The sequence below is a fragment of the Punica granatum genome, chromosome 4 (genome assembly GCF_007655135.1).
Source record: "Punica granatum isolate Tunisia-2019 chromosome 4, ASM765513v2, whole genome shotgun sequence".
Taxonomy (NCBI): Eukaryota; Viridiplantae; Streptophyta; class Magnoliopsida; order Myrtales; family Lythraceae; genus Punica; species Punica granatum.
In genome coordinates, this window is record NC_045130.1 from 11112108 (window position 1) to 11133440 (window position 21333).

Sequence of the window (21333 nt, forward strand, 5' to 3'; positions counted from 1 at the left end):
TTTGATCTACTAGCTTGTATAATAAGTATTAGCCAAGATTCGTGATCAATAATATTGAAATTGAAAGATTGAGGGGTGAATCTTTTATTAAAAAAAATAGGGACGCGTGTACGGCTTGGGTCTCGCAAAATTCTATTTGACAGCCCAAAATAAAACAACCACCATGGTTGAGTTTTGCAAACAACCGGGATAGCATAACCGTAGGAATTAGAGGATAGGATAAATTCCACATATACTCCACGTAGATTAGTAGAATGCCACATACATCCCCTGCTTTTAAAAGGACAATAAGCCCCTTAATTTTGCTGAAATGACAGCACATGTGCCATCATGTCAACGTATGCGTATCTAATGAAGTTGCTTCTTACTACTTTTATATTAAAAAGATGCTAAAAAGTTACGAAGAATTGAAATTCAAGAAAAAAAAAATGAAGGCGGGAGAAGGCCAACGATGGCTCGTCAAAGGGGACCTGTCCTCTTGTGCGAGGTTTCTGGCAGCATATGAAGTTGCCTGCAATGATGGTGGGTTCCGACGCTCTCTCTATGCTCCACGGAGGCTGCTAGCCACCACCCGTAGCAATGAGAGGTGCCGGTGATTATTGTGGTCGCTAGCGATGCTGGGATGGTCACAGCCGGTGGCAAAGATAGAACACAGAGGCCACAACACAAGGCACATAGATTGTGCAATCACGTGCGAGTCACATGACTTTTCTGCAATTTTATCGTAAACTAAAACATTGAGGATAGATTTCCCGTTCACCATAGTTAAGGATAAATATGTCAGACCATTAGCTTAGGGGTAATTAACAACTTTTTTTTTTTTATGCCTATCTATCCTAGTTGGGCTTGGGCCGAGTTTCTGGCCCAGGATTGGGCGCCCGATGAACAAAAAAACAATTTTTGAGTGGCTAAAGGAGGAAAGGAGAAAGGCCCACTGCTTCATGGCATGGACCGTATTTATGGGCTTAGGATGAAATCAAAGCCTACAACTGATTGGGTCGTGGTTTCGGAAGTCATTCCAATCCTCTTATTTGGCCATTGGGCGTGCCTCTTCTATTGCTTGGCCTGTGACGCCCCCGATAGCCAATCTAGCAAGTGGCAATTCTTTTTGTTTAACTCAGCTTTTCCTTTCTGCTTTTTAGATGTTTATTTTTGGATTACAATACTGATCCATAAATCTAATACAATAAAATAAAATTTTAAAAATTAATAAAAGAATACGAATAATCTATTTTTTTTTAACACTTTAGTCCCTTCAATGTTTCCCATCTTTAAGGTTTCTCTCACAAACTATCGTTAAATGGTTATTATTGCCCTTTCTGAATCTCGATCTCGAGGCATTCATCGTTGTCATGTTAAATAATTCCAATACATAAACTTTTTCATTGTGAATCATAATATCCAAAAGTCCAATTGACTCCGACTAATTCAATTCGAGCTTAGTCGGTTTATTGATTCAGCTCGAGCCTGATCGACTCACTAAGGAATATAATCCTCCCAATGTGAATTTTCTAATCCATTCGTAAAATTCGAACTCGAGACATTGTTTAAGAGGAATAAATGCCGAATCACTTGAACTAATAACGTTAGTTCCACAATATATAAACTTTAGTCATGCTCAAGTAGTATTAGAAACAATTATCCACCATGTAAAGGTTGTCACTAGTTGTTATGCAGGGTTATCCAGAAATACTTACTAGTAGGCTACAAATAAAAAGCGATACGAAATAAGATAAGATCATATTAAAGTGAAGTTATATTATGAAGATGTTCAAAAACTATACGAAACTTATATAATAGACGATAAAAGTAAATCTTCCTTTAGTCATCTCTCCCGCTTTAAAAGAGGTGCTAAAGAGTATTACCCAGGGAAGTTTCAAAAAGAAAAAGGATTAATCCAAGATATTAAAAAAAAAAAATTGCTCAAGTGGGATTAATTCAAGAGAAGGGACAGAGCGGTGGTATACACTCCCGCATGTGACCCAAATGATCTTATGTTTGGTCCTTACTTGTTTGACTGAATATTAGTACCACTTTATTTCTCATTTCTTTTTATTTCTTAGGCACATGGAAAAAAAAAGTAGTTAATAAGAGAAAAAAAACAATTTGTTGTTTGTTACACTCGCTTTAAGCTATGACTTAGCGGAATTAATTGCAATATGTTGATTTTACGAATATCAGGAAATATGCATCAAACTCGAAACAAATCCGAGAATGGGCGAAAGAGCACGGTAGCTCCAAAACTTTATTAAAAAAACATCAACTGTCTTAATCCTAGAGTTTACAACGCTTAAATAGGAATTAAAACTCCTAAATTACATGAAAGACATAAACTTTTCTTAAAATTGTAAAAAAGTCCAAATAATATAAACATGCCCATTTGAGGCCATAAACGATGAAATTCGATCTAATTATAGTCTTTTCACGGCTGAAGGCGTGAGTTGTACTCCATATGCCGTTTCCCTTGAAATAAGGTCGTCAGAACTTATTTTTCTCGATATACCGATTCGCCACTTCTTTAGTAGCATCAACCTCCCATATTTAAATCTCATGAAATTACATTTCCTGGTCCCTTTTATATCTCCTTCCTGTCCCTTGCCATCTGTGCGCTTCTACTAATATAACCGAAACAAATGTGTACTTGGAAGAGGATCTCATAAAATAATGCAGGAGCTAATCTTCAATACAAAACTCGATTATTCGCATGAAAAATGATGTTCCTGTAATCATGCATAGTGGAGTCCACCAGAACTCTGGCTTTCTATTTTCTAACATATATATAATTACTTTCACAAGGGAACATACCCCGGAATTTAACAAATGGACCAGCTAAGCTTTCACCGCATCTTTGGCACAGTGTTTCAGTCGCAAAGTTCCATATAACAAGTCAAAGGTAACAATTTTTCTTTTAACAAAGAAAACAAATATGAGATGAATAATCGGTGCTACATATAATACGTAGAAATAATTTTCATAATTACCTAGGTTGCATTTGGAATGGGCGATCCATCTAAATTACTGGTAATCTCGCATTTAAATTACCCGAACTCATACATTATCTTGTTAACTGATATGTTTTAAGGGTTAATCCATGGTTGCTCTGCAAACTACATTGCTCAAGTGGCAATCCGCATTGCATAGGAGAGGGATGGCTATGTGGATTGCCACCAAGTGGCGATCTCCGAAGAACATATTCTTCCCGAAATATCCCCATCTTCTTCCTCCTTCAGAGTGACGTAATTATATATTTTAATAAATTTAAACATTCATAAAATAAATAATTATTACATACTTAATATTTATTTATTAATATAATTGCAAATTACAAAAATATATAGATATTTATTCTGTATCTAAAAATAAACGTATAGTTGATACTTTTTTAAATTATTTATTCATTTAAATATATAAGTGAGTAACTATATAACAATTAACATAATTAATTAAATTTTAAATATTTAAATAATTAATTATATCCGTACTTAGTTTATTTTAATTAAATCTAACTCTATGATATTATTTATTTCAGTTGATTTAAATATATAATTTGATAGTAATAATAATATTATAATATTAATAATCAATTAAATATAATTAATCAATATTAAGTTATGTTTAAATTTATCAAAAATAATTGAAAAAATAATTAAATATTATTTATTAATATTATTTAATAAATTATATTAAATTATTAATATTTATTTATTTTAAAAATAACTAACTTATATTAAATATAATTTTGAAAACTGTTATTTTCCAAAGGTATTTTACTAAAAATTGACTACGTGTCCAGTAATTTGAGTTTTACTCCAAACATGATATTATGAAAATTCATGATAGTATAAGTTCAACATTTCTTAGCATACCAAACACAATAATGTGGATGTCCAGTATCTGCCTGGTGGTAATCTATTTTGAGGTCATGATGATTACCACAAGAAAGATTACCAACCATACACCAAATGCACCCCTAGTTATATCCTACGAGAGAAATCAAATTTTCAACCGTGAAATTTAACTAAAATCATGGTTTAAAAGTTCCTCACCAATAGCGAATTATGCTTAGAAACGATAACCACACACGCACGTAGGTTTAGTGAGTTAGGCATGAGGTTATGGGGTTGAGTGGGAAGACTATCGAGGAATGGAATTCGTGCAGTGACATCATCTCGACCTAGAATCAAAAAGTTTTGGATTCCATCTTTGTGTCAGCCAGATTTCGCATATCCATTTATTCCCATCCTTCTATCACCTCCTAGGCGAAACGAATTACAACAAATTATAAGAGCTAGATAGTACACGGATGGAAATCAAGAGACAAAGTCAGCTGAGAGCACCAAGGGGACAACTCTGTCCCAGGCCATCTATCTCCACCATTGGTTAGACCTAATGAATAATAATTGAGGTTTGAGTACTAAGATTGGGCGGAACCCACTACCATCACAAAGCATCACCATCAATTAATTTAATGGGGGGCCTCTGATGAAGTTGGGGGACAAATAGATGTGAAAAGGCCAAACAAAATTCAAAATTAATCGAGGACCCATCAACAAACAAAACTGGCCATTTGGGGTTGCATATAAAAATCCTCAAATTGCCAAAAATGGCCATGGAAGAAGAAGCAATTAGTTGAAGATGAAATCATCAGATTCCAAATTAGACGGCCGATGTTAATTATGATCCACGAGCTGACACATACATATTTCCCCCCACAACGCTATGCCTTCTTCCTCGATCGATGTTTTGTCATTTATTCCGGCAGTATCCCGCTAACCGCTCCCTTTGGTATCAAAACCCCCATCACATCATATATCATACACATATTATTAATTGTCTCCATCATTGTGTCATCCATTTGCATCGTTCTTGCAAGAATTATATATTAAATTCACGATCATACAATCGTTTCACCATTTAGGCTGCTCCCATATTCAATGGATCGAATCCAAAGCATTACCAAACATTTCATCGCAGGACGTGGTGGAATATTGATGTCGAGTCGACACGCAGATTTTTGCAAGTATAGGACTATATATGCCTACCAAGCTGACTCGTAAGAGTTCACCAATATTCGGTTCTTCCGAAGTGATATTCTCAATGGCCTCTCAAAGTAATTAAATTCACTTAGAACAACCACTCTCAGGTATAGAAAAGGAAAAGGCAAATCAAAACGAAAGAGAAAGACTTAATTAACCTATTTATTAATCAAGAAAAGCTTTTCTCAGCATCAACCAACATAGTTGTTAAATTAACTCTTCAACCCTTATGCTTACACAACCGAATCAACTCACTATGAGATTGGAAACTACCATAAATTCGGTGAACTTTCAACTTAACTCTTAAACTCTTACTAGAGTTTACGCCTTTAAGTTATGCAATCTATTTTACCGAGTCAGCAATTGTTTTGCTAATTTCTAACACAAATGGCATATGTCACAAATATAGGCCGCTGTTTAAATAAAGTCTTGTTAAAGTAAAAATATATTTTTCTTTGCACTAGACCATGGCCTCTCTCATAATAAAAAAAAATTAAATTAAATTTCTAATATTCAATTTTTTTTCCATTAAAATCATGGAAACCTTCTAAATTGGAGTTCCTCTTTGTCTCATTTATTCAACTCATTCTTTTATTTTCTCCGTCACTTCTCTCCATGAAACTTCCGGACTTTTTACTTTCTTCTTTGATTTGGATCAGTGAATTTGATAAGTATTTGGTCTGGATCAAGTTTTTCCCATATTTTGTTTGACTATAAAGTATAGATAGAATTATCGTTTAAATTTTGATACTAGATCATGTGTACTCACTGTGAATATAACTACAAATTTGTAGTATTTTCATATATATTTTGGTCTTATTAAGATAGATTTATTTTATATTGAAGTTATATTAATTGGTTTATAACTAAATGTGAGGACGAGTGATGGGAATTATAATCTCACATGGAAAAAATGAAAAAATAACCGTGAGTTTATATGAGGCTTAGGTACCAACATTTATTAGTTCGAGCTTTTGAGTTGGAGATAGGCTCAATCGCTTATAGGCCTAGTGGTATTTTACATGGTATTAGAACGAGTTATGTTTCCGTGCGCACGTGTATGGACTCACACCACGCCGGGTTTAAGGTCTATTTGTGAGGGTAGCCGAAACATGCACCCGTGTTGGCCCAAGTGTGGTTAGGAATCCAATTTCGAGGCAGCGAGCGTTGGCCTGACTGTGGCTAGGTACACTTTCAAGGCAGCGAAGTGTGCGCCTCATGTTAAGTCAGGCCCCGAGTGTGGAACTTATGATTAATTTGGTTTGTCCCTCCTCGCCCGAGCACGGAAGAGGATGTCCGACTCATGGTCAATTGTTGAGGACGGGTGTTTAATGGCATGTGGCACGTGATGGACCACACGTTGCCACGTGAGGGCGGATTTTAAGAGTTAGGAATGAGTTAAGTCCCACATTGAAAATATAAGATGAATTCCACAAGTTTATAAGAGATTGGGTACCACAACCTATCAGCTCGAGCTTTTGGGTTATAGATTGGCCCAATCGCTTATAGGTCCAAGTGGGTATTTTACACGGTATTAGAACAGATTTTGCTTCTGCGCCAGAGTGCGCCTCATGTTAATCAGGCCTGATAGTAGCCCAATCCAGTACCGAGATAGCTAAAAGTGCACCCCTAGTTAGGCCCGAGTGTGGAGCTCGAGGCTAGTTTGGTGTTTGTCCCCTCTTGCCGGAGCACGAAAGAGGATGCTCGGCTCGTGATCCCTTATTAAGAGCGGGTGTTTAAGAGCACGTGGCATGTGTTAGACTTCACGTTGCCACATGAGAGCGAGTATTGAGATATGTTGTCTCACATGAAAAAATTGATAAATAAATCACGAGCTTATATAAGACTTGAGTCCAGCAACTTATCAGCTTAAGATTTTAGGTTGCAGATGAGCTCTGATACCATCTTGAATTTCCATTAGACTTATACGGATTTGGGTCATTTCCACTTAAAAAGTCAAGCTAATAAGTGTTGGTACTCAAATCTCATATAAACTCATGGTTATTTTTTCATTTTTTTTATGTGAAATTATAATTCTCATCACCCGCCCTCACGTGCAACGTGTGGTCTATTTTTACCTATACATTGTCACGTGCCCTTAAACACCCACTTTCAACAACTGACCTCGAGCCGGGCTCATATTCCGTGCTTGGACGATGGGGGACTAGCACAAGGTGATCTTTTGACTGCTCTCGATATTGGGTCGGCGTAGTGTAAGCCCACGTGGACACACGAAAGCATAACCGGCTCTAATATCATGAATTTTTATTGGGTTTATACGGGTTTTGGTCCATTTTCACTTAAAAGTTTAAGTTGATAAGTTGATGAGGATCATGGGCATGACAATGAGGCTGATGCACATGAGCTTGGAAGTCGGACTCCTGAAGAGGGAGCTGAAGCACAAGATCTTAGAGGCTTGCATGTTCCGAGTGGGCCAATCACACGGGCGAAGGCCAAACAAATCCAACAAGCTATGGAGAGCTTGCTGATGGGCTTTTTGGGCCAAGAGGAGTCTAATTCAATTGGGTCTCCAAAGGCCTTTATTCACTTGACTTGCCATGAGATGCTGAAGATGGAATAAAAGACTGTCAACTATTCTAGATAGCCTTTATTTAGTTTCCTCTGTTATTCTGGCTTTAGGAAACTAAGGATATTCCAGTTGCCTAGTTTGTTAGTTTCCAGTTTCTCCTAAGCTTATATAAAGGAGGCTGAGTAGCTGATCAGGGCAGACTATTCTGGTATTTTGGTGAGATTTTTCTCCTTTGTTCTTCATTGAACTCCTTCGAACGAACAAGTGTGACAGCTTGTGATTGTTCGGTACACTTTGATATTATTGGTTCTTGTTTCTTCATAAACAACGGGTCAATAATCCTTATCTTGATATTGTCGGTTCTTGTTTCTCTATAAACAACGGGTCAATAATCCTCTTTATCTAAATCTGAGTTTGGCGATCTGGGAATCGATTCAAGTTGGTCATCGGGTTTCACAATCTTTCGTGAGGTCCGCATCATAAGTGTTGGTACCTAAGCCTCATATAAACTCATGATTATTCTTTCATTTTTTTCATATGGGATTATAATTCCCCACACTAGAATATATAGTACATGTAACTAGAAGAGTTTACAATACGAGTTTAGGTTATGAGTTTAAGAGGTCTATCTACTGAGAGTTGACATGAACCCTTAAATTTGACAACATTGTCGACCAATAAAAAATTGAAGAAGATTCGTGTAGAGTGTGAAGCTGTATAATAATATTTGTCAATATTTGACGGGTGACACTCTTTTGACTTAAAGGAATATGATGTAGAGGATCCAACGATCTAGAAGGTATGCATGAAACATAATATGTCTGCCATTTGATGAGCCAAATTGTTTGGTGTTGGAGTGAAATGATGGATTGGTGGAGCCCGTACCAGCCCGGTGTAAGTTTAGGATCCGACACACTTTTCCCCCACTATGCACACATTTATATTTATTGATGGATTTTTTTTTAATAATTACAAACGACGCTCTTTAACTTGGAAGGGAATCAGCAAAGGAGAAAAGAAATATAGGAATACGAGAAGTGCTATTTACGGAAAATTAGCTCAAAATTTCTTAATTTTTATGTAGATTTTGATTTTTATATTTTCCTTACCGAAAATTCTCTTATATTATAGACGTGGCAAAATTTTGCCACTTGTATCATCTATACTTTTTTTTGAATAAAATATAAATTATGGAATTATTATTAATAACATATACATGTACATACGTGCTTATCCAAATAAACAAACAAATAAATAATATCAGTAGATGCACGTCAGTAGGTAAATCATCTATACTTTTTTTCTTTTTTTTGTAGTCTCTTTTTCCAATTGGCCTTTGTTATTAAGCTTAGCTTCTACTCCCTCGCCACCTCTTCATCTTTTTTTTTCGGTCGATTCTCTACCATTTTCGGTCAATGACACCTCTTGATCTTTACTAATTATTGTACTATATATATAAGTTTCTATTAATGAAATTCTTTTAATTCTTCAAAGAAAATAAAGAAAATCTAAGGGAGGTCCATGGCAATACAAAGAAATTGAAAAGCTAATAAAAAAGATACAGGTGGTCACACTATAATAACAGAACCTAAAATCCATAAGTTACCATGTAGGAGCGCGTGTCATTGCACTACATTCTCTTTGTCAGAAAAAGAATATTTAGCATAGTGTAATCCAACTTATTTTATTAAGTGATTTTTTGCTTAATGATTAAGTAGTTTAGATCATTATCTCTCATTTTTTCCTCTTTTTTACATTAATTTTCTCTTATAACTAACTTGTAACTAATTTTTAAGCATTTATTTAATTAAGGCCAAACAAACTCACCCTAACACTATGTGTTTCCTTTCATATAAGTTTCAACGAGGTAAATGGAATGCAAACGTTATTTCTAATGCCAAAAGGCATCATTTCCAACTAGCAAGGCTCGCAACAGACATAAACTGTACAGGGGTCGATGATGCAAAGAAAATCTATTTCTCTTTTCCCCCAAAAAAATAATCTGTTTCCTTTCATATCAAAGGTAAATATTAGAAATGGTGAAATAAATGGGATTTGAGGAAGAGGACGTAGTACAATGACACTTATTTTTACTTATTAATCAAGATATTTTATATTCGCTTTTCGTGTGGAATAATCTGTGCTATTTTATTTATTTATATTTTTCAAATGAATATTTATTTGTATTTTTTGATAAATAACATGTGCTTCCTTATTAGTTATTAAATATTTCATTGCCTTATTTTAGGTCAATTGGTCTTTCTTATAATGAAGAAATAAAAGAGAGTTATCAAAGAGGGTGTAGCGCATAAATTCTAGGTTCAATATTCAGTGGGATTATTCGCCCCACTTTATTAGCTATTATAATTTTTATTAATTATACTTGACCAATGAGTATCGTTTGTAACCGAAAAAAGAAATAAATGTGATTTGATGAAGATGATACTTGCACCCTTTTTTAGATAACATTTGCACTCAATGCGAAACTTGGGATTTTAGATTTGGTTCTAATCAGATAAGAGGACTTCACACACACAGACATGCATATATATATATATATATATATATAAAATTTATATCATCTATGCAAATAACTAAATTAAGCTATTTATATTAACATGAATTGGTTCAAACAGTTCGGCACTTATTCTCCTTAAATAAGTTAGGTTTTATATTTAAGTTTTGTGAATGGAGAAAATCCACGCTGAGTAGAGTTTTACCTCTTAATAGCTGATCCGGTTCAAACTGGATTAATTGTGGTCCGTTGAACTTCTAGATACAAAATGAAAACTAATAATGATGATGATGATGATGATGATGTTTATAATAAGACCAACCTTTTAGAACAATAGTTATGGCCGCCCCAAAATTTCCCATCCCCTATGCTTCAAGTTCTCGTCTTTATATATAATTTTAAAACGCCAACTTCGTTTTCATCATTGAATTGCTTGGACAAACTTCCAGTTCTAATACAATCACGAAAGATGCCGGCTGTTACTTGCCACATTATTCCGCCAAAGCTCCTTCCTCCGCCGGCTAGCCCACCGTCTCCATCCGCCCGACCTCCACCACCGAGAGCCATCTCCATCCCAGCACCCAACAGGTCGATCCCTACCATCTCAGTCCCCGATCAAGAACATGTTGATGATACTGCAGCTGCTTTCTGGGACTACCAGTTTCTTTTTGTATCTCAGCGGTCTGAGACTGCGGAGCCTATCATGCTCCGCACATTGAATGGGGCAGTCCCTGCCGACTTCCCTCAAGGCACATACTACCTGGCGGGCCCTGGCCTGTTCAAGGACGACCATGGGTCGACAGTCCACCCATTGGATGGGCACGGTTACCTCCGGGCCTTCACCCTTGGTGGGAAGGCGGGAAAAGTCGGGTTCATGGCCCGGTATGTGAGGACTGAGGCTCAGGAGGAAGAGCATGACGCAGTGAGTGGGTCATGGAGGTTCACGTACAGGGGCCCATTCTCGGTGCTCAAGGCTGGAAGGAAGGTCGGGAACACCAAAGTGATGAAGAATGTGGCTAACACTAGCGTGTTGAGGTGGGGCGGCAAGCTCCTCTGCCTGTGGGAGGGCGGGGAGCCATATGAGGTCGAACCCAGCACGTTGGATACAGTGGGAAAGTTCAATGTCACAGGCAGAGGTGGCCACAGTCCCACCGCGGGATCCGGTGGTGGTAGCAGGGTTTGGGATGCTGCGGCTAGTGTCCTAAAGCCAATTCTCTATGGTACGTGTTATTAGATTTCATGTCGTCCGATTAATTCCTCCTGAAATTTGCACAGTAAGCAGGGTTGCCCAAAATGTATTCTTAATTTTTTTTATGGCCAGGGTCACTGACACGATGAGAACTCAACAGGTATAGTATCTTTTATTTTTGGGTGAATAATATGTATAGTATTTAACTATGATGATGGACCACAGAAAAATTCAAAAAATAGGATATTGAGGATTAATTATATCCAGAGTCCTCGCAATCCCTCTCTAGAAGAGAAGGATATAGTCGTTCGGGATAAGATTCAAATATGTATAGAACTGATCATTAATGGAGATAAAGCATCTTGCACTGACCCTCGCTAGCTTTGCCGATAATCTAATTTTACATACTCTCCCAGCACCCTAAATAAGTCAAAATCATTAAAAAAAAAAGAAAAAAATCTTAATAATTCTTTCTGTCCATTCTTTTCAATTACGAGGGAAATTCATGAAAGACGTATGTTGCTATTGCACTATATCCACTTTCTAGATTCCTTTCTGTGAATTAACTCAAGGTTTGCTGTGGACTGTTATTTAATGATTTTCCCCTTGTGACAATGCATCAAAGTGCGGCAACGTATTATTTTCTCTTCTGTCCAGCACGTTTGCCCACGAGTGTCTCTCGATCGTACAACTATATTGATATATATATATATATATATTATATGGGTATTATTATTGTCGAAATTGTACTACACATAAAAATTATTGTTTTGGACGAATAAGAGAATCTTATATATGTTGTTTGGATGAACAAGAGAATCTCAATTAACAGTAATTTTTTCTAAGCAAAAATTAACATTAATTTTTCTGTCACATTTTTCAGACAACTTTTAATTTTTTCCAATTATAACACAGGTTTTAACTTTGCTTTTTGTTTTGCTGACAGGACATAATCTTATTTTTATATTATATTTATTAAGTGATATTGATTTTATTCTTAATATATTTTTGGGGGAATATTTCAATTGGCAGGAGTGTTTAAGATGCCCCCGAAGAGAATGTTGTCGCATTACAAGGTTGACCCAAAGAGGAATAGACTACTCACCATCTCATGCAATGCTGAGGACATGTTGCTCCCACGCAGTAATTTCACCTTCTACGGTAACTCGACCTCTCATTGATCGATTTGTTCACATGTTACAACATTCTAATTTTACCTAGTTACCGAGACACTAATCATTCATTACTGGTCTCTCCCAAATATTTCAATGAAAAATTCTTGCTATATATGCAACAATATATATTTTCACTTCGCATGACGTTATTCATTGTTTCGAATTTTCAATTATGAAAGGAAAAGTAGTAGTGGTCGTAACAACTAAGCGTGCATGTTTTCGGTATAAGGTAAATTCTGAGTTGAACGGAGATAAATTTTTAAACGGTGCACAAAATTTTGGGAGTGAATCGTCTCCATATTAGAAACAGAGAAGAAATATACATTAGAAAGTATGTTTTTTTTTTTCGACAGATTATTGTATAGCAGATCTTTGCAGAATTGAACTGACAATATTTGGTTGCTTATAAATCTGAATCTTGAATAGTAAAGCAAATTGATTTTTCTTTTAATCTATCTCCATTTTTTTCTTCTACTAATTAATTCAGACTATATTATTATCTTTTAAGATTGATGATTCCTTTTTTTTGGTGGGAATAATATCTTTTTTTAAATAATAATGCAATAATAATTAATTGCAGAATTTGATTCGGAGTTCAAGATGGTGCAGAAGCGAGAGTTCACCATTCCGGATCACTTGATGATTCACGATTGGGCCTTCACTGACACTCATTACATTTTATTTGGCAACCGTATCAAGCTTGATCCTCTTGGTTAGTAAAATATATATAATCCTCTCTCTGTTTTTTTCTTTTTTTTTAATTTCAGGACAGACAATATGAATTTAATAAAGAATAAGAAATTAAATAAAAGAATATAAGTCATTTCACAAATAATAATCGAACATAGAACCTCTTAATTTTTTAGAGAACACATATACTACTGTAATACACATCCTTTCTCTTTTTCTCTTTTGTTTTTTAAATACGAATCTGAAAGCACTTCTCTTTCTCTTTGCATTTTTCCCTTTTCTTCCGTTATTTTTCTTTCTATTATGCATTATCACATCCTTTGCCTTTTTCTTTACAAAAGAAAATTGGACTCATTCAACCAAAAAACAGAAAAATGGACTCGTTGCGTGATCGTCAAGTTTAGGAAAAGGTTTAGACACGCTATCTAAGAAAAAGCAACAATTGTCCCTTATTACGATACCGTTACGAAAAGGAATTCCCAAGGACCATCATTTAAAACTTGGTACAGGGGCACATACCGTGCAAGTACATAAGAAAATTAATTAATATAATTTATTTGATATTTACAAAAAAAAAATGCTTAATTTATCAAGGAAAGAATTTTTTTTTAAAGGAAAATTTTAATCTTCATTGGTGATTCTCAATAGTCAATAAACAATAATTAAGTTTCATAATTTTGCTAAAAGTAAAATAATAAACAAATCTAGAGAGTATTGAGAGAGCAGGTTATCAAAATACATTTTGCCGGTAACTACATACAGGTTCGAAAAAATTTGTTGTTGTAACTACCTGAGGTTCCTACATGACGCTTGCATAGGACAAAATTAATAAACCGTAATATATGCGATATTTATCAAAAAATATTTTGCTATTTTTCAAGAATATTTTCTAATCTTTATTCTGATTTTCAATGCAACAGCTAAGAGTCATAATTTCATGAGAATAAAATAATAAAAGAATCGAGATAATTTAGCTAAGTATAAAATAATAATAATAATTCTAGAGAATTTATATATATCTAGGGTTTTCAAAATGAAGTTTCCCCATATTTCAGCACTCAAATTTTGCATATTATAACTAATCAATGATACTCGTGTTGCGCGCGCATTCAATTTACATAAATTAAAAGAATGTTTTGTTTGTTTTTATGCTTATTATAAATTTATTAATTAGTAATAGTATATACTTTTGTAATATTAACGATGAAATTTTTTAAATTATCATATATTAATATATGCTTAGAATTAAATGAGATGCATAAATTTATGTTAATTGATAAATCATACGAAAATATCATGGGGAGCTAAAGGTTGCATAGAAAGTCGTTCTGGTGTTAATGTCCTTGCACGCTTCAACTTTCATATATTGATATCGATCGATTGATAACCCATCAAAAAAGATATCGATTGATGGATGATATAAATTGTCATTTTATCAGCTGGTTAGACAAGTATTATTGAGATTTAAGAGTAATCTAGCAAATAAGACTAGAGGATTAATAACGAAATTCCCAGTTTAGAAATCGAATGGTTTTAAAAACTGCAACATCCATCGGCTTAATACGAAGGTGTCATGAAAGTGTGACCATTTATATTAGACGTGAGCCCAACTTCGTACTTGTAGCTCCATTGGTTACTTGAGGTGGTATCAGGTTTGGGTTTTATGCATCATTTGTGAACTGGCACAGCGTCAGGAACTCACGATTATCGAGACCTGTAGAATGCAACTCATGTTAGTCCCTTCAAGACTAAGAAGTGAAAAGGATTGCTTGGTCAGTATTCCCATTAGCAAGAGTGTTATAAATTGTCTGCCTTATTGTTGAGAAATACACGTGACATGTGAAAGCGACTGCTGAGAGTTAGAGATTTAGAATCCCATGGTTTCATATTTATCACCTTAAACTTTGGAAATACGAGTCTAACTACTCATAAGTCCAATGGAAACTTACTATCCCACCGCATCTTGGACATAGTTGAGTCAAGACGATCATACCATAAATAAGCACCAGAACTTGCTAAAAAAGAAAATTTTACAAGAAAAACACAATATTTAATATGAGTTTACCATATTCACTGGCTTTCTTGGGGTCCATTTCATTAATTTTCTTTTTTCTTTCCTAAATAATTTTATCAATTCCAGAAAGAGGGAATTGGTTGCTCTACTTATAATTTGTCGATGAATGGATAAATTTCGAATGGAAATGCAGGATCACTAGGCGCAATATCTGGATTGTCGCCCATGATATCGGCACTGTCCGTAAACCCTAGCAAGCCCACATCACCGATCTACTTGCTGCCGCGCTACCCTAGTGATCGGAGCAACCGGGCGACAGAGAGGGACTGGTCTGTGCCCATTGAAGTTCCATCGCAGCTGTGGCTGCTCCATGTTGGGAATGCCTTTGAGACCATCAATGAAGATGAGGGGACTATGGAGATAAAGCTCCAGGCAGCTGCTTGTTCCTATGATTGGTTCAATTTCCAGAAACTATTCGGATATAACTGGCTAAGTGGCAAATTGGACCCTTCCATAATGAATATCGACAAGGACGAAACCGAATTGATGCTGCCTCATCTTATTCAGGTGAAAACCAATTAATTCGAACTTTTCCGCTGTATGGTTTTCATCTTCCTGTATCTTTCATGAATTCCCTTATTCTTGTACAATTCCCCTGCAGGTATCAATTAATCTAGATGCTTATGGAAATTGTGAGAAATGCGGGGTTGAGCCGCTGGGCTCATGGAGGAAGTCATCCGACTTTCCTGTAATAAATCCAGCATTTTCCAGTGTCAGAAACAGATACATCTATGCAGGAACTTCTTCGGGTTGTCGTCGAACGTTACCGCATTTTCCGTTCGACTCAGTGGTGAAGATCGACACCTTGACCAAATCCAAAAGAACGTGGTCCGCTGGGAACAGGAGATTCATCGGAGAGCCCATTTTTGTTCCCAAAGAGACGGCAGGAGAAGGAGAGGATGAAGGCTATATTCTTGTAGTCGAGGTAAACTGATCAACTAATTCCCTATATTATGTAATATTATGTAATTATTCATTGCTATGAATACATTATCATCTAATTACAATAGTAATTATTTTTATTTTTATTTTTTGGCAGTATGCAGTTTCAATACAGAGATGCTATCTGGTCATTTTGGATCCAAAGAGGATTGGAGAAGTTGATGCAGCGGTGGCAAGATTTGAAGTGCCCAAACACCTGAATTTCCCTCTGGGCTTTCATGGGTTCTGGGCAAGTGACAGCCCGTAAATTGTTCAAAACCTGGCACTTCCAAATGTTTTATTTATATTTCCCAACGATTTCCGATCTTAGTTCATATACCGTACCAAAGAATATTAAGGGAGCAGAATAGAATCACCACCCTGAAATTATGAAACAGAGCGCCAGCTATGTCCATCATAAAAGGGCGCCAAGAATCAGCCAACCAAATCCTGAAGAAGGTTTAGGGGAAAGCTTCTCGGAGTTTTGTTGGCAGATCAAGCTCAGGCTCAGACGAACTCAGAGGCGAAAAATATTGATCCACCATGTCCTTGGAGACGTTCTCTAGGCTCGGTGGGTCCCACTGCAGCCAAATGAGATCAATAGTTGAGGTTGTCGTCCAAGATATGAACAAACATGGCATTGTAGTGAGGTGTTCTCTTTTTCAAGGCAAAGCTTCTGCTTTAGAAACGATCTGTGACAAACAAAACCGCAAACTATTGGAATATTTTAAGGATCAGATATCCTACCCTTGGTGTAAAGTCCTTGTTCACCATCCGTGCTCGAACACCCTGATCATGAAATGAACAAAAAGTTTTTGGTGAGTTAAGGGAATTATGAGGGGATATATTTGGCAAATAGAAGTGTGAATGCAAATAAGGTTGAAAAGTTTTGAATTGCACTCCCCAGAACAACTGGTTCTGTCTCATTTCTTTCAAGTAGAGGAAAATGGAGACCCAACTAGAATTCCACCAGTCCTCCATAACCAATCAGACAGTCATACCTCGCAGAAATCACGTGAAATCTGCCCAGAGATTCCCTGAAGGGACATACGGTACTCACGAGCCAAGCACTGATCGAGGGTTTGGAATCTGCCTTCCCGAATCTGTAACACCTTTCCTGTTTACTATGTGTGTTGGTTCTTAAAAAGCTAAGAAAGGAGAAGAGATGATGTTGAGTACTCACGGATCTTAAGGAAACCTTCAAGCTCAATGGAGAAGCTTCTTTGAGCCTCCTGAGAGTGGACTTGCACCAGTCATCATCCGTTCTACCCGCTTCAGTTTCCTGAAATTATAGGCCGTTAGATGAGTAAAACTTCTTCATCACCCTCACATAAGGAAGTTATGCTACATGAAAAGTAAACATCTTTTTTTTCTTTTAATTTAATTGGGAACAGAAAATTTTCATTTGAAACACTAATCTTACCAAGGCATCAATAATTTCTTCTACTGAGTCGAGGCCAAAACATCTATCCAGCAGCTCAATCCTGGGAACAAAAGCAAAAAGCACTCTTGGAAAGTCACAAAGGTTGGAAGACTAACCTCTATACAAGAAAATATGGGAATGAGACGAAACCTGTGAATAACACTAGTCTTATCAGGGTAAACAATATCCGCGTAATTCTCTAGTGAACTTTCGATAACCGAAGGATCATCAGTTACTAACTTTCCAAGTTGCTCTTCCAAATTTGAAAGCCTCTGCAGCACAGTACCGAGCAAAATTAAGAACTGATTTGAAACTTCAAACATGGATAATGGCTGAAAGACAAGATAGTGATTTACTTCACTAATTGTGTAGTGGGTCGCCAGTCCACAGGCAAGCATTTCTGATCCGACGAGTTTTTCTCCTGTTAACCCCAAATATTCTCCTGCAAAATTTCAGCAGGGAAGATAAATATAATGTACATTTTTGTGCAAGTGAGGTATTTTCTGCAACCAATACAATGGCAAAAATTTTACAATGAAAGGAAGATTTAACGGAGAAAGAATAGCTACCAATATGACCAGGTAAATGAGAGAGGTAAAAGGATGCACCAGCATCGGGATGGAAACCAATCAAAGTTTCAGGCGTGGCAAAGACCTGAGAATATGAAAAATTTATAAGTACTTCAAATGACGAAAACACAAGGACACACTACTTGGAAAAGATTGCGTGAAAATAAGATGGAAACTCTAACAGTGCTCAAAATGAGGGCACAACTGCTTACAATCAGAAGAGAAAACAAATGGTAGAAACAGAGGAAAAGCAATTGAACTGATCAATTTCAATCTAAAGAGGAATAACTATTAATAAAGATATCCCAGCGGCATACGGTTTTATTTGTCGCTACTCGGAGAGTCCCAGGGATTGAAACTCCGGCTCCACCACCCATTGTAACGCCATTTAAAAGGGCCACCTACAAAGAGAAGTTGTTTTGCTCCATGAATTTCTCTCATTGTTTGAAATGAAAATGACATGCTAGAATAAAAAGCCAAGCTCCAAGTACGGGCCAATTACATAATCATGTTGTGCATTAGAATATAGAATGGAAGATGAAAATTTTAGGTCCAGAAATGAATGCATAACATAATCATGCTATTAATAAAAGTATCTAATAACGATTGAGTACTCACATGTGGCTTCAAGTATGTTCCTAGAAAATATATGAAAGTATAAAGTGTCCTGAAAAAGTCCCTACTGTCATCTAGTTTTCCTGCATCGCATGAGTCAGGTGAATAAGCATTATTTCATAAGTAAAAAGTGTTGGATGAAATAATTGCATTGACAAATATAAGCCAAAAGAAAATTTTCAGAGGAACGCATGGTGATTGATTAGATCCCACAAGAAAGAACACCAACAAAAGGATTGTAAATCAATTTTCCTGTAGAGTGCTGACCGTGAAAATCTTTTTGGAACAAAGGCAATTGACAGAAGTTCAAATTTCAGTAGAAAGCACCACGAATAATCCCAAGAAATCAATTCAGAGAAACAATGTAAGAAAAGTCCTTGGTAATGAAACAAGGTTCCTTACCTTTGTTTATCAAACGATAGAGACTCACAATATCTCCACCCGCACAAAATGCCCTGCCACTGCCCTTTGGAAGGATACAAATAGTGAAATAAAAGTTGCTCCTGGCACGAAAGATAGAGCTAGGAAGATGTAGAAAGTTGGTGAGATGGGAATAAGTATTACCTTCATCATCACAAAACCTACATCGGGATCATCTTCCCAAGATTTATAGAGTTTCTGCAATCTCGCACCCTGTGAACCAAAAGGTTCAGTGTCACTAGCATCAGTACAGAAGATGCTGATTCAAAACCCAATCCATCCCAAATGTTAATGAAACTGAATTTTGACAAAATTATGGTCAGGCAAGTGAGAACATTAGATTGGATTGACAATCTTCAACGAATGTCTTCATCAATTCAAACTCCCCCAACTAACCAATTCAATCTACGTCAACGAATTCAAACCCCCCCAACTAAACGCATTCTCATACTGTTGAAGCAGTCACAGCACGGGCATGATCCCCGTAAATCAGTTTACCGCCAATTATATTGTTCGATATAGACATACAGGGAAAAATACACCATAACACCTCGAAACTCACAATCATTGATATACAATGGAAACTGCACTCAAAGAGGAGCAGCCCGCCTTGCCACAAACATCACAATCTAAGCTATGAATGCAGCTCAAGAAAAGATAATCAGTCGAGGAATTGAACGGAAACGAACATACAGTTGGGATAAAGAGGAGGAGGGAGACTGGGTATGTGGGAAAGACGCACCATTGCAGTGGTGAGGGCATTGAGAGAGGCGGGTCGATTGAGAACTGCAGTCCGAGTACTGCCCCTGCCTTCCACCAACACCTGCCTCGGATCCCAAATTGGATAACCCCAAAAAATAGCTCCGATTCATTTTCAAATTACAGAGCATAGCAGGAAAAGGGCTCGTAAAGGTTTACTTGATTATCGAGATCGTCCACGGAGGCGTTGTTTGCGAGAGAGGAGAATAGACTTCTTCCATGGTGCTCAGAAAAGCGAGAGCGCGCAAGCAGCCGCAGCGATGCCCGGAAGCGCTGCATGTTCTTCCCCCGTGGAGTCGAGAAGACGAACTCGGTGAAGGGAGAAAGCTCAGGATTTATTTTTTTTTGCTGAATTTACCCCAAAAACACGAACTGACTGCCTTCGTTTGTTCCGCTTAGTTCCGCTAAAACAATGTTTCAGATTGAAGTTCTTCGAACGTAGAAAAAATTTTCTGTGAAAGTTTTAGGACTGATCCGACTCGATTAAACTCAATTAAACCTTTAAATATCAGTGGTCACACCTGAAACATTTGTCCCAAAAACAAAAATTGAATTACTATTAGACAAAATCAAAAGATTAGGTATTTTTTTGCGAAAAATTGGAACTTGAGCTAAATTTGAGATAAAAGTGAAAACTCGAGTTTTGTCGGACTATGACGCAGAGTCTATGAATTGCTTAGTGGCCATTTAAGATGTCGCCAGCCTGAAAGAGGTTCTTTGAAAGTTTGGATGTAATGAATAATGCGTCCGGTCAAGTGATTATCTATATTGCTAATCGAGCTCCTCTTTCCTCTGTGAAAGATCTAAAATAGCATGCCAGGACGAATCACGCGAATACAAAGAATAATTCCGCAAGAGACATAATAGCGCAAAAGGAAGTAGTTGTCAAGCACATTTTTATGTATTCGATGATAGTGCGTAGGGGTGTGCATGGGTATCGGGTATATCCGGAACCGGTCAGAATCTATCCGTTAGGGTATGATCCGGATAGTTCGTATTGAAAATTAGGTAAGTTTCGGATATTAAAATCAAGAACCGGTGAAAACCGATTTCGGTTCCGATTCCTACTTACATGGTAACAGGAACCAGTTATTTATTAAAAAAATATAGATGAAAGAGTAAAATTACTTTCTCTAATAAATCAGAATAGAGGCATTTTGTCGTGTGAGATCGTATTATGGATGTTTAATTTTGTCATTGGATTGATGGGGCATATTATTTTTTCGTTATTGTGGATTAATCTAAATTTTGTTGATATTCTATTTGACGTGATTACTAATTATGTATGTGACATTTTCGGTATTATTTAGCGAAAGAAAAAAATTTACAGGTTTCAACAGGGTACCCAGAACCTGTGATATAATACAGGTTCCGGGTAGGTTACGGTTCCAATATTCAAGAGGGTAGGGTCCTGTTC

The 21333-nt window shown here is 36.5% G+C and overlaps 2 protein-coding genes across 3 annotated transcripts; one reads left to right on the forward strand and one right to left on the reverse strand.

Annotated features, from left to right (window-relative positions):
• Positions 1-10420: 10420 nt before the first annotated feature.
• LOC116205162 (carotenoid cleavage dioxygenase 7, chloroplastic) lies at positions 10421-16871 on the forward strand. Its single transcript, XM_031537666.1, has 6 exons — positions 10421-11301; positions 12303-12431; positions 13026-13157; positions 15343-15716; positions 15811-16134; positions 16249-16871. Exons 1-6 carry the CDS (start codon positions 10449-10451, stop codon positions 16396-16398), a joined length of 1962 nt encoding a protein of 653 aa, XP_031393526.1. The 5' UTR covers positions 10421-10448; the 3' UTR covers positions 16399-16871.
• On the reverse strand, positions 16208-20422 carry LOC116205163 (3-hydroxyisobutyryl-CoA hydrolase-like protein 1, mitochondrial). 2 transcript variants are annotated; one of them, XM_031537667.1, is made up of 14 exons: positions 20076-20403; positions 19900-19980; positions 19302-19370; positions 19140-19203; positions 18741-18820; positions 18440-18523; positions 18123-18207; positions 17910-17995; positions 17704-17825; positions 17554-17614; positions 17314-17412; positions 17132-17233; positions 16878-16919; positions 16208-16711 (listed from the first exon to the last, which is right to left on the reverse strand). In XM_031537667.1, exons 1-14 carry the CDS (start codon positions 20193-20195, stop codon positions 16592-16594), a joined length of 1215 nt encoding a protein of 404 aa, XP_031393527.1. In that variant the 5' UTR covers positions 20196-20403; the 3' UTR covers positions 16208-16591. The 2 variants fall into 2 exon arrangements, with proteins under 2 accessions (XP_031393527.1, XP_031393528.1); XM_031537668.1 differs by lacking the exon at positions 17132-17233 and having other exon boundaries at positions 20076-20422.
• Positions 20423-21333: the final 911 nt, after the last annotated feature.